Genomic DNA, 14,770 nt, shown 5'->3' with positions numbered 1-14,770 from the left:
TACAAAAGTTACGGAATAAAACGAATTAATCGATACCGACCTTGCGGACGGATCTCAAACGGCACGAGAACCAATTTCACCTCGCCAAAATCGAGCATATACACAACATTGTGGTCCAAAGTTGGCCTCCGCTCAATTGGGCGATCGCGAGTCGTGGTCGTCGACGTACTCCGATCGCGTATGTAAGCACATACGACGTAGGGGTACACAGACGTTACATCGTCGGGAACTTGCAAGAAGACGTAGACGCACACTCGTGTATACATGTATATATTACGTATGTAACAGCGATCTCTGTGGTGCTATACGCACGCTGTGCACTACCGCGATAATTTCCTCTCACGTACTGCTCAACCTGTTGGCATTTCACCGGGGAAAGTGGTAAACCCTGCATCGTACACGGGACACTTCGCAGTCTTTATACACGACGTGCATGTACGGCGATGTGTGTATGCAAGCAACTCTTTAATCATTGCGCTCACGTAAACGACGAGTGAACCTTTCAGGAATAAATCTACCCCGACACTACAACAACCACCACCACCACCACCGTTATACCATTACACCATTGCACGTTGGTTGAGAATCAATCAAGTAGACAAACCAAGATAAAGATTCGAGGATTTCCCTCCCTGTGGTATAGTACAGGCGAGAAGAAGCCGCGTGCATCCTTCCTGAATCGCGAGGTCGAATTATACGTCTGCAAGTACCTACCTAACTATATTTTATACGAACGTGAGCAATAGACCAATTACGATGTAATTTCGTATGTCACGCAGTGCCTCTTATACGTGATCTATGCGGTGTAATGAGTGCTGCTGCTACAGGCAAGAGATCTGCGAGCAATTCAATTTTCTTTCGTACTGTACGGTGGACGATATATTGATTATGTGGTATGATTTGGAAAGTATCGGACTTCAATTACCGCGATAAAGATGAAACGCGATAATTACACCTTGAACGAGACACATCTTCAGCAGCTAGCTGTTTATACTAATTTCATTGCATGAATTCCACTTGGATTTCCAAAACTTAAAAATTTTTCCAAATTTCAAAAAAGCTTCGACATTTTTCTCTTCGTACAATATTCGTGAGTTTATAATTCCACAGCGATTCGGTGCATATATATGTGTAACGGACTCAAATTGATATGAAAAAATGTCGAGTTTTGCACTTCGTCGATCAGAAATTTTTTGAGGAATTTACATCATATATTCGCTTACCCGTAAAAAGTCTGTGGTAATATTTTTTACAAATATCCAGAACCGTCTGCCCTTAGCTGCAATCTGATAATGGTATAATTCTTTTAAGAAAAGCCAATCTTTGATGAAAGCTTTTACCATCGAAAACTGCAAAGCTTTGCAAGTCTGAAATGCTCCACCACTATTCACGTCAACTCTCGAGAGGTTGGGGTTGAATTGATTGGGTGCCGTATGCGTCGAAGAAAAAACTGAGCTTTCGATTGAGCTTTTCACCGAATAGAAACAAGATGCGCTTTTCCAGATCGAATCACGACCCCTCGTAATCCGATTACATACCTACGGCAAAAAGTTAATCATCCGTTATTTACAGTTACATTAATCGCAATTAGCAGATTGTATCAACCACATCGCTAATCAATTAAGTGCGTGCATGTATACGTGCAGAAAATAATCTTGAGTGAATAGCGGAGTGCGAATAAGTTGCGATTAACAGATAAGAGGATCGAGTAAAAAGGAGACACATTAATTAGGGTCGGCCTATATTAGGAGTTGGCAGGAGAGATCCAACGAACCTCAAAAACGCCAACATGGCGCGAGAGAATGTAATCTTTCTCCCTTTATAAAACTCTCAGTACGCTTCGTACGTCTGCGTGGGAAAAAAAGTTGAAGGGAACGAGCAAAACGAAAGGAGAAAAGACGTAGAGTAACCTTTAACCTCAAAATTTCTACCGCCTCGTTGGGACGCCCAACATTTATGTTTTCGCCCTCTGAAGTTGCGCGTATTAATTGTTAGTTCAGCAAAACGCGTTACGGCTAACTTGTTTGCGATCCGAAAAAAACGGCGAGTTTCGATTTTATACGAATTACGTGACAATGCATCCATTTTCTCACGTATGTTCTCACGTCATCAGCTGCATCGCCAGTCATTGTCACATAATTCGTGTAGAATCGAACTCGCGTTTTGTTTCGGAACGCAAACAAGTTAGCCGCAAGGTGAAGACGTTATTGAACATTACACAGTGTATATTGCGCTCTGTACTCTGGGAATTGGGAAAAAGGGAAGACTGGCCCGGTGACGATGAGCTGGTGTAACTAACGTGTAGGCGTGGATTATTGGGCACCGACGAGCATTGGCTATTAAGGTTAGTCGGCTGGGAGGTGACGCCAATGGCGAAAACCAGGTCGCAATATTATTCTTACCGCCTTGTTGCCGTTGGCCGTCCCTATCCTGTTGCCTGTACATCGCACTACCAACTTATGCATGGTGTGCGGACTCCGCATCAGCAGCCTGCAACCTGGATAATAACGGGGAAGGCCTGACGGTATCGTGCGCTAGATTTCGACCGCGACGCCGCGCCGTGTAAGAGATGCGATTTACTTCTCCAGAAAAGATCCGCCCGCGACTTCCATGATGCTGATCACCTTGTGATCTACAAATATTCACCGCCTAACGAAGATTTATCTCACATTTCATCCATTTTATCTTACCGAACATCAGTTGTCTTCGTATTACGATTGTGATCAAGTTTTAGAATGATTATACTTTTTTCGAAATGAACGTTCGAGACTTGTTGATTCTTTTTCATTCAAATACCATCTAGTACTGAAACTGTGACGAATAAATTTAATTGAGTTTTATACACGCATCATCGTTTGTTTTTCGAATTAATTCACACACATAAACGAGTGATTCTTGTTAGTCATCGTCCGTCTCGACTTTTAAAATGGAACTATGTTTCTGAAACGTGGCGTTTACGTATAATCTAGACCAGGATTTTTATGCCCTTTGCAAAATTACGTGTGTGCATGTACATTGTACGTACATAATCGCGTTTCGCAGACTTTATTGAGCGGAGGTCGCGTATAGAATTCACAGACTAGATTCTGGAAGGGTCTTTACCTGTAAGGTGGAATAAAATTCGATTACAGCTCGCTTTTGACTGCCCGTGAAAAGCCATTTTGGTTCCACCTAATACCATCAAGCGTTTTTCAAATTCTGATCCCGTAATACGTGAATTTATTCCAAGGCTCAAAGTTTCAATCCGCAATTCAAAACTCCAAGAAAATGTAGATTTATAATTTTTTTTGCTAAATTAGTGTTCCATTATAACTACGTCGGATTTCGCTATGTGCTGATGTTTTTCGATTGAACAACGGAGTGCCGATAAGCCTGCACGTGTCTCGCGTCTCTAAAACTGTCTAGGAATGAGAGACGACGACGGTCTAGGCCAAACGCGTGTTTAGTTTCATTTCGTTCGGGTAACCAAAATCCGATTTCTCTTGATATAGCTAACACAGACCGACTGGAACCTCGTGCATGGTAATATGAACTTTGCATTTTGATACGATCTCGAAAGCGTGACGATAGTTCAGAATCGGGCTGATGATATTCACCTATTATGTCATATATTGGTGGAGACAGAAAAATCTGGCACAATAATTGTACGCATTTCTAATTCTATTTCTGTGTCTAACTATTTCTCGTCAGATATCATCGCGGTTACACTTACATCTTGTTACCGATTTTGTAAAGGGTAATAACATAATTCTGGACGTATCGTTTGAAGTTTTAAAAAAGCGTCGGGTAGGACGCTCGGAATTCCCTTCGAATCCTGGGATCAAGACTTAAGATGTGATACGGCGCGTACTCTGTTGAAAAGCGACTTTTGAACGAGATCTAAAAATACCTTTTCTATTCCCGTTCGGAGCAGGAAGGTCAAGGAGGAACGCAAATGTTAGCCAGCCGTGGAAATAGCATTTTCAACTGAGAATAAGTCCGAATAAAATTTTCTCCAACGTCGTAATCGTTGTCGAACACAACCATACTTTTTACACATTATACACGTATCATAAAAGTTCAACTCTTCGTTGCAAACGCATTTCCTCGTCAGGTATCAACCGCTTTGTAATTTTCCCAAAATAACTCCCTTAATTCTAACCGCATTGAATCATAATTCATTTATCCGTGTGTTATTCCTTTTACAATTATGTCTGCGTATACTTAATACCAGTGTTCGGTATGCATCGTCGTAATCTCAAGTTGCACATAACATAACCGTAATGCGATTACAGATTTGCGAACGTAGTGCAAATGTCGCCGATTGATGCGAACCTCGAAACGAACGAGATGTAACAAACCAAACTATATGTTATATGCAAAGTAACGTCACGCTTACGATTAGCAAACCCGCATTTGTCTGCATACCTTCATATAATGAGTAACGGCAAAAGTCCAGTAGTCGACCGTTTTTGACCGACGCAATGCACATAAAGTTCGTTCCGAGCTCCGGTGTAGTTATCCCGGTAAATCGATCTTCCTTTCAACTGTTGCGAAAACAGCCTTTGAAAAAAACCGTGTTATACAGGGTGGTCTTTTTGTTGATTTTCTCAGGCGAATATCTAGAAAACTGGAAGAAATACAAGAAAAAGTTTGATACAAAACGTGAAGGGTTTCAAGGGAGAGAAATAATGTTGATTTGAGTTGATTTGTGAATTGCACCACTTTCGAAATTTGTTTTTTACTACACAGTGATTTTCGATAGGAACCACGTCGGAACCACGTCGGAAAAACTAGCAAAAAAAAAAAAACATAAATTATTCAACATTTTCAAAAAGTGAAATACTCGGTCATTTTTCGCTGATTTTCGAAAGGCATTAATTCTCAAAGTTTCATTACTTTTTTGCGCTCAAGGTGCTGTAGGAGACGCTTGATCATGTCGAAAACACGATTCGTAGTTCTTTCAAACCATGAGGATCGATGCACTATTTCGACGGAAAGTGATCGAATATTTCACTTTTTGATTTCTGTAAATTTCCTACAATTTCGGAAAATTGAATATTTTTTTACGTTCGTGTATTCATCTTCAAACCCACTGTCACCTGGTCATTATAGTCAAAATATATGTGTACCCTGTCCAAAATCACGAAAATGGCACAATCCACAAATCAACGATTATTGACATAAACTTTTTCTCGTGCATCTTCTAGTTTTCGAGATATTCGCCTGGGGCAATTAAAAAAGATCACTCTGTATACCATGCACGTCAGCTACAACCGTTCAATTTACGGTTCAAAGAATACGGAAACTTGAACCTATACGGCAAACGCGTATATCTGCACCTACAACTTTGCCAATTATCGATTGACTGTGCAGGAGTGTAAGTGTGTATGTGCCGAAGGTTGCAGCAGCACCTCGCGCCAAGGGAATTAATCAATCAAGTTTTCTCTCCAATCTACACACTCCACGCCTAAGTGCACTGCACTTAAGTGACGCGATTCAAAGTCAGGGTTAATGTCGCAAGCTTTCGTTTTCGGAAGACATTTCACGCAGCGTCGAATAAAATTTCTCGAATATTCTTTCAATGTCTTGTAAATTGTCTCGAAAGATCTTCGAAAATTTTCCATCGTCTCCGAACATTTTTCTTTTTACGTCAAATATCCTTTGCAATTAATTCACCCCTGAAATATAAATCCGTGTCGGGGTAATTACGTCGGGTCTGAAGCAAAAAAAAAAATAAATAAATAAAAAATCGGTACTACGTTTTAAATTCCAGATTCATAATCCGATTTGCAGACTTTTGTCTATCGTCCAAGTTCTCCGTCCACGTACCACGCGAAACTTCAAAAAATTCAAAACGAAACTGATCAACGTGCTTAATTTCTTTGAAATGTATAAACAAATTACCTCCAATTCGACGTCTATTGATTTGCGAAAAGTATTAAATCTTTTTACAATATTTAACAAATTTTCAAATACGGAGCTTCGGCGTGTGAAAAAAAAAAACCTGACATGTCGGTTGCTAGCTCTTGTTGCTACCTTCATTTTAACAAGTACGAAAAGATGAGGGACTCGGCAAAAGTGTGACGGAATTAGAAGCTGTATGAGAACTCGGTAGCGAATAGCGTCTAGAAACTAGTAATTGTCAATTATTCTGTGGTGCTTTTATCAAGACGCAACGATGCTACGTGCTAGCTTCGCTTAAGAAGCGTAAACAAGCCGTACACAAAAACGGTGCGTTCACCTCGGGCCGACTGTGCCTGACGTCATCCGTCCAAGCAGTGCGGAGCGGGACTTGACCAGGTCACAGACCGAAAACAGGAACTAACACTCTAGACCGCGAACCGACCGGCCATCAGCGATGTAATATCCGCATGGTGCAAGCCTCGCCATCGTCCCAACTTCGGTATATGCCTAAAAGGACCGGGTTCCTTGACTTCGTACGGTTCCTTGACTTTTCCGAGACTCGGCTCCCGTGTCGAATATCTAACACTGATCGAATCAACCCTGGAACAGAGGCGCGTATACATGGTATAAGAACCGCGAACGTGACCGCGAATCCATCGCAAATTCTTTAATTAAGCTCCCTCCGATCTCGTCTCTCGCGATATTGTTCGCAAAACTATATCTTCTCTCTCATTCCCCGCACAATGCAGTCACAGTTGAACAGCACACGCGTTGAATCGAAATGGGGGTGGGGGAGTCGAATCATTGCCAAAAATCTCTATTGCAGAGAGAAACCGTTGAACTGAGACAAGCGAAACTGTGAGATCTCCGAATCTGCGGAAGGATATAGGTGTCATATATGATACAACGGTACACGGATTGTGCAGGGTAATTGAAGATTTTTCCGGGCTGATTAAACATTTTTACGAGCTTACGTCGGATATATTATTTTCTCATTCTCGATAGTATTGATCGTTTTCTACAATATTACCGAACGTGAAGACAATCATTTTTTTTTTTTTTTCAAGAGTCAGATGAGAATAAAATGAAACACTAGTACACGTTACAAAAGTTCTAAAACAACTGCTGTTAAAAGTTAGAAATTACTCGTGCAGATCCGTTTCATATACAACAGGAGGATTAAATAATGCTTGAAACAAAAAGCACGATTATTATTCGTTTCAATCTCGAATTGCTTAAATTTCAAATTTAAATAAAAATTCCACGAAATGGAAAATTCCCTAACAATTTTATGCAGTTTTCCAATTGGTTTTGAAAACCATAACAGCCACCCTGAATTATTAAACAGGCACGATGGTTTTAAGTGTATTTTTCTTTTTTTCTATCCATATCGTCGTCGTCAGTTTGCACTAACTCACTGGCTCTTCAATACGGTTTATAATTCCGCTACGATAGCGGGGCGAGATCAAAACGGGGACAATCACCTCTGCTGCCGCACGACGCGATGTTACCGCTGAATATTAACGATCTCTTTGTCGAACTCACAGCTTCGTTACACAGAGGTAGAAGATTGATGATTTTTTGTATTATCGTTATTAATTTTTTTTTTTTTATTGCAATGCACCGCACTCCATTCCCCCACCTTCCCGTGGATCGCATGCGTGGGATGCCGTCGAAAAAGTAAAAGTCCAGTTTGTATGCTAGGATCTGATTGATTATCTGTTATACATACATACATACATACATACATTGCATGTGAATACCTATATTGTATATGCATAACCAGTTAACGGAATACACTGCAGTAATATAATGCCTACATCTCGAGGCATTATTTACAAACGTGGCCATACGTTATGTACGTAATTTACAATATATGTATATTTACATACCTGCAGCACACATTGCAAACGAGTTGGGTTTTTTTTTCGGAAATAATAAATCATCATTTCATATACAGAGCGATATTTCAACGCTATCACATTGTAAAAAATTACTTTCTCACTTTCATATATATATATATGCACACACTATTATACACATACGTATATCCATTGATTGGCGTATTATGCAATATTCCAGTGCAGTTTATGAATGAATGTAAACTGGAAAGGTCTTTTATAAACTACAAGGTAAAATATATACGTGTAATATACAAATTGATTTTTTGGAAATGATAAAAGTCGGAAACTCGATATTTTGGGGTAAAAGTTTAAGATGAAGAAAAAAAATATCCGCTTTAATGATATCAAATTTTTATCTACACGCGTAAATTTATTGGAGAATTTTGCGCTTACAAGGGTTTATACATATGCAGCATATGAATTCCGTATAATTGATGAGGTTAAATTTCGTAACGTCAACATATGAAATTACTACTTAAGCGACAAATTGTATATAATTTGTTTCAAATTTTTTTCATATCAGAATTTTTTTTACACCCTGCGAATATTGTATTGTTGCAGTGGCCAAGTTTTTCAATGTTACATACTTCAACTTCTTTATAGTTGATCGAGTAAGACTCGTAAAAGGGAGAGATTTCCGATCTCGAGGTGTATATTCCAGGTGTCTAGATAATGAAAATGTGAAAGATTGCCGCACTCAAACGTTTCCCAGATTACGTGGATTATTGTTAAGTGCAGGTTTGCGAAAAAAAATAGTAACAACAATAAACATATTCCTCGAAAAAGAATGATAGCTAAAAGGATTTCTATTGAAATACTGTGTATCTTATACCTCCATAAGTGTTCGGTTTATCACTCCCACAGTACCTAGTAATAATCAATCATACAGTGCGTTTTTTTTTATAAGCAATGGTTGATATCGTGACCAGATGTCCTGTCATGAAAATATAATATAGCAATAGTTTTCAATCGCCAGAGAAACTTTAATTGACAATTTTTAATACTAAATATAGACATTTAGTTGTTCTCAACTAAAATCGTTCGGAAACAATTCGCGTACAACTTGGAATCGCGTTATTCCTGCAGTAAAAACCGAAAAACATCTCTAGTTGTGGTTAACTATTTAAATTTTTTACCGTCATAACAAAAAAAAAAAAATTTGCTTCTGGGTAGAAAATGAAAACGAGTTGTTATAGATGCAACCAGAAAACCGACTATACGTGTATTCCTGCACTTTTTGAAATATAAGTAATTTGTACTATATCTTCATTCGATTCTTGCGACAAAGTTGATGCAACCATAAGATGGTAATCAACTGAAAACGTGTGTATACTAAACTATCCAAACAGATTAGTGTCACACGATTGCCTAGAGAAAATGCGCAAGTATTGACTGCTGTAAAAACACTAAAGAGTTACGTGTCGCACAATTTCCTGCAATTTTAACAACGTCGAAACGTCATCGCGAAGATGCCCATTTTACTATGATTTCTCAGTAACTATTTAGAAAATCCCATTAAATTCCCATCTGTCCAGCGGTTATAAAATATTCCCGCAAATTTTCTGCTGGCCAAAAAATGTGGCGTTATTATTACATCGAACGATATCGTTTGTGCGTTACAGGGTATTATCAGCCGGCTGGACCACTGATACAGCATCCCCCAACGCTGCCTCCGGTCAAGGGTCCTCCACCAGAACCAACCCCTACACCCCCACAGAACTCCGAGGGTTCCGATGACCTGGTAGCGACTTCAACTACTTCCGGCGGCACGACGAGCGGTGGCGCAGGTATTTAAATACATCATACCTATCCGTATATGTATAATTTGAGAGAAGTGTATTACGGGACAATACGATAACTTTTGACGAGCAGTTGCGAAAATGGTGGAAAAAACTGAATTTCAAACCTACTCTTATAGGTGGTGGAAGCTTCTACAGAACATATTGTCCTCAGTACTACGGAACACCACCGCAATACCAAGAACTTTGTTACCAGCCAACGTACTCGCATCCGCATTCGCATCCGCCGCCTTATTACAAGTACCCCCCAACTTACAGACGGTGAGTAACAGGGTTGTTTTTCTATTTTACAGATAAGTTCGCGTATTGTACACATTAATGCCTTGGGCTTACGGCTAACTTGTTGTCGGTACTAAACGAAATGCGAGCACGATTCTATACGAATATGTGACAATGAATGGCGATGAAACCGACGTAAGAGAATAGAATCGAACTCGCATTTTATTTCCTACCGAAAACGAGTTAACCCGAGGCCCAAGGTATTAATGAACGTTACTGTACAATACATACGTATAGTTTGAGCATATGCAGTTAAGAGCGCGCGTATCGTGAAGCAGAACACAAAGGTACTCCAAAATCGTTCAGCTATCTGTATAATGATATTTTCAACTTACCGTTTTTGTGTTTTCAGAGGATAAAAGGAAGTTATTCTAATCAACTCAATCAATATAGGTATCTCGACGCTTCAAGATCAAGAGAATCACCTCCGACCCGCGGTTTTTCTAAACTTAGAACTGATTAGATTTTGGCTTCGATCGGTTTAGTACTTTTTTATATAACAACAAAGGAATCGATGAATGAGTTTGAATGAAAATTGGTACCGTCAGATTTTCTGGGCCGGTGATCACGAATCTAAAGTCAGATTTGCAAAATCTAATTCTGACGTATTTGATATGCTGAAAAAAACTAAAAACATTTGGATTTTGATGAAAATTGGTACTCTATAGTTTTATGGGTGACTGATCACGAATTTGAGGTAAGATTTTCGAAATCCGAAGTGGCGAATGCAATATGGTGGAAAAAAAACCTAAAAATTTCTGATTTTGGTAGAAATTAGCAGGCAGAGGTTTTTTGGATCAACGATTAAGAATCCAAGATCAGACTTCCAAAATTGTGATGTTGGATCCATTATAGTGCTTCAAAGTAAAAATATCGTCATATTTTCATGTAAAGCGGTACCTAAGGGCTCGTAAATCGTTAATCACGAATCTGAATTTTGTAGTTCGAAATTCGAATTGGATATTAATAATATTTTTTCCAGAACTTGGAATCTGCAGTGTCTAAACGGGAAGTTTGGGGCTTGTTTAAAATCCGATTGTTTAATTACAAAATCTTTCCTACAAATGTCGAATATTCATTTGAACTTGATTTTTAAGTGAGATTTATTCGATTTCTGAATCACATCTCCCGAATAAGTAGAATGAAAATCAATTCGCGTCAGTTATCTGAGTGCTTAAATTAATTTTTCAGTAAATTTCGACATAATAAATACACGATGAATACAAAAATATGCAGAGATGATTTGATCCTTAACAAAACGTTGAAAGAAAAATTGCCGTATTGCAACTCTGGAACAACTTTGAGGCAGTAGAGTTTGCAACATATAAGTATGCGCTAATGATGCATTACGGTATACTGAATTTCAGACAATTCTAATTAAGTTTCGAAATTACGAGTTTGCTCAAAAATCTACCGTTACGAACTTTAACTTCATGTGATATGAGATACATATTCGACGCGTTTATTTTATAGTCAAGGAAAATTTGAAAATACATACGACGGATTTTCGATCCATGAATTCAGAGTAAAAACAATTCCACAATTCGTGTTCCATGATTAATTAATAGGAGAAATCGGGCGAAATGAAAAACAATACAGATTGTAAGACTACCAAACGGCTAATGAGGCAACGTTAATCACTCACGAAATCTAGTACGCATATACAGTAAAAATATGAACGGTTGATGCTTATAACTATACGGATACATACATACTTACTCGCCACTGGCTATCTAAAATTCAATACAATTTACATTACATTATGCAGCACTGTACCTACGCTCTGCGCGAGTCTATTCGTCCGTGTTTGTCGACTGGGACCTCTCGTTCCGTTAGCTTCTACACTCTTCTTCACATAGTATAAGTGTTGTTATCCTACCCCCTTTACATATATTCCAAATGCAGCCGATTTGCTTTCAAATTCTGACACAATATTTTTCCAAAGCTTCATATCTATCAGTCGGTAGTTTGTTTTTATCTGCAAAAACTTGGATGAAACCCTATAATCTATAGATGAATGAAATATGAAAATAGGTGGGCCTTTTTTATCCTCCAAATTTCCATTCATATTTTATTTATATTTCAGTTATTTTTTTCAATATTAATTTTGCTCTCACGAACTAATCAATTGAAAATGTCGAAATCACTTCCACACGGAAGATTCACAATTACGTTTTGTTTTGGATTATAAAATAAATAACAAAAAATCCGTAAACGTAAGTTACTCAGGAGAGGATTTATATTTTCGTCGCAAGTTATACTTTTCGGTCACTTCTCGATTCCTCAACACAATAAACAAGTAGCTATAACAGTAATTATCACAAACTTAGAGACTCGTTGGAAAAAAAGATTTAGTTAAAAGGCAAATCACACTTGTTCGAATATTAACATAGAATATCATTGCAAGTGTACAAATAGTGAATTAGTATTAGATTCATTGCACCCATAAGGATTCAAATGCAAAGATAAATGTAATTTATCATTTATTTTTCAGCCAGTACTATGGGTACCAAGAATCAGGTGGCCCTGGAGGCGGAGGTTCTGGTGGCGGAGGTGGACCAGGAGTGGTCGAGTATCAACCACCTCCACCACCACCTGCAGAATACCCTCCACCTCCATATTACGGCGGCTATCCGCCCCCACCACCGCCCCCTCCACCCCCTGGAAATCCGGCATACATGCACCCGCAAGGAAGACCTTTCGTAGATCGTAAGTATCGATATTCGAAATATAGTATTCCAATAAATAAAAAAAGATAACTATCTGTTGCACAATTGAGACAATTAGTGGAAAAAAAGGATTAATCAAATTACATTTTGTTCCCCTCCAGAAGAAATTCACTTTTCGACTGCAGGTCAATGGTCAGACTGACCATCACACCGAATGGTCAAAACTTCGAACGTTACCAATCCTCATGTACCACCTCAAACCGAACACTCTTGAAACATTGCCATTTTAAATTTGCCTGATATTTATTTGATATATTCTACAACAAAAAGGAGTGATACATGTTCGACAAAAAAAAATCTAGTATCGATAGTATTCTTTTTCTAGTTGTACGTTAAAACACCAATTTTTAAATCAGATCTATGGTGAGATCTTTTTGAAAAAATTCGATCTTTCTGCCTTATGACGCTACGCACCAAGGTATAAGGTTCGCGTGTGCCAAATTTGAAATTATATTCTAAAATCGAAAGTATAGATATTAAATTTTTTTCGTCGCACAAGTATCTCTTTTTTTTTCGTAAAAAGACATCAAAACAATTTTGGGCAAATAAAAGTTTTCGTTCGATATTTTAACCGCAAAGTGTTCGATTTGACATGGAATGACTCATATGTGGTAAACGCTTCAAGGCTTACGTGAAGGTCGATAAAGGTCGGTGTTTTGACCATTTGGAATTTTTGACCCGCATCTCACTTTTAACTATTATATCTTTGAATACCTAATTCACGAATAGAAGGAATCTTGCCATATTGAAAAAGTCGAAACCACTTTCTACGTTTTTCCCAATTTTCGGAAAACTGTATTTTTCGACTGATCACCCTTTTTCGATCTATGTCTTACATCATTACGACCTCAAGGATGGACTTCATTTCTTGTTTTATTTTTTTATTTTCAAAATTACAGAAGAAGTTTACTCAAAATTGTTTTCCTCCAAAATTTGGATTTTGCTAGTAGAAGGACTAAGCTACAGCAAAAAAAGTCATTTTCGAAATCAGAAATCATATACTGTGAAGTTTAATTCCAAAATTCTGCGAAATCCACCCGATAGAATTTTTTCACTTAAGCGCGTCATTGGTTCCTTAATGAACGTTAAGTTCCAAATCTTCAACGATCGAGAGTCACATATGTTAAATGCAACTCTACTCTTATAAGACATTAGGTCAGTCGAAATATTATTTTTATTATTTATTTTTTATTATTATTAGTCAGGTATGTTCGTAATATAATATATTATGATACATTTAATACAATGTATAATATGTGACAAGTATAGGTGACCTGGGAGTTGCAATTAGTAAACGCACCCGAAATAACTAAAAAGTGGTTAGATTTAATGGTCGTCGAGGAACCCAAAGACTTGGTAATTTTTTTGGGATAGGTTTTCAGGATTTCAGCGTACAAGTTGATCAACCTATAAATGACATCTTTTTCACTTCGCCCTAATGTGTACCTTCCGGCAAAATTACAAAAACTTTCAATTCTCTGCAACGAAAGTGTGTGCACAAGGAATATTTTACCACAACGCAGAGAAAGTCTGCCGTGAAAGCTTCCTCGTGCATTATACACTTGCATCGTAGAAGATCAAAACTTTTCTTGAGTTCACATACTACCACAAAGTAAATCTTGAAGAATGGGGTTTGATTTTTAGATATGGTTAAGTAATTATCAAAAAAAAATTTCTCTCCCCTTAAGCTTTTAGGTATCATAAACTCAAAGGACCCGTCCAATACTCTGATAATCAAATTTTCACAGACGCAGCCTTTCAAAGTTGCCCGTGTCCGATGCAATCGTGTCCAAAAAACGTGGATACTGGGCCCCTTATTGGTAATGGTAAGGGGGCGCCAGTGGGCTCAGGGCCCGGTCTGTCATTGCCGCCCAGTGCTTTGGTAGGGCCCCCGTCACCTGCTAGGGGCCTAGCTGGACTGGCGCCCCCCCACGGTGCCAATGCCTGGGACACAGATCGCGTCCAAATCAACAATCATTGTAATCTCACGCTGAATCAACCGCCACCCCCTCCACAGCACAATCAAAATAGTGGTCACAACCGCACACAAAATCAGGATTGTAGAGCAAAGGTAAATTTCGGCGTGATCCTTTTATTTTTCTTGTTGTAAATATATCAGTGCAGCGATATTTGAAATATTTATGCTTTGAGTTAATTAAATGCATTCCATTTT

At 38.5% G+C, this 14,770-nt stretch overlaps 1 protein-coding gene across 2 annotated transcripts in view; it reads left to right on the top strand.

Moving 5' to 3' along the window:
- LOC124221185 (uncharacterized) overlaps positions 1-14,770 on the top strand; it is an 83,554-nt gene that overhangs the window by 64,045 nt on the left and 4,739 nt on the right. For both annotated transcript variants that reach the window (XM_046630945.2, XM_046630946.2), the window contains 4 exons: positions 9,413-9,577; positions 9,709-9,850; positions 12,363-12,577; positions 14,346-14,668. In XM_046630945.2, the coding sequence (XP_046486901.1) occupies positions 9,413-9,577; positions 9,709-9,850; positions 12,363-12,577; positions 14,346-14,668 (845 nt within the window). The remainder of the gene's footprint in view (positions 1-9,412; positions 9,578-9,708; positions 9,851-12,362; positions 12,578-14,345; positions 14,669-14,770) is intronic.

The sequence above is a fragment of the Neodiprion pinetum genome, chromosome 6, assembly GCF_021155775.2.
Source record: "Neodiprion pinetum isolate iyNeoPine1 chromosome 6, iyNeoPine1.2, whole genome shotgun sequence".
NCBI classification, from domain to species: domain Eukaryota; kingdom Metazoa; phylum Arthropoda; class Insecta; order Hymenoptera; family Diprionidae; genus Neodiprion; species Neodiprion pinetum.
This window is presented reverse-complemented; position numbering and strand designations above follow the sequence as displayed.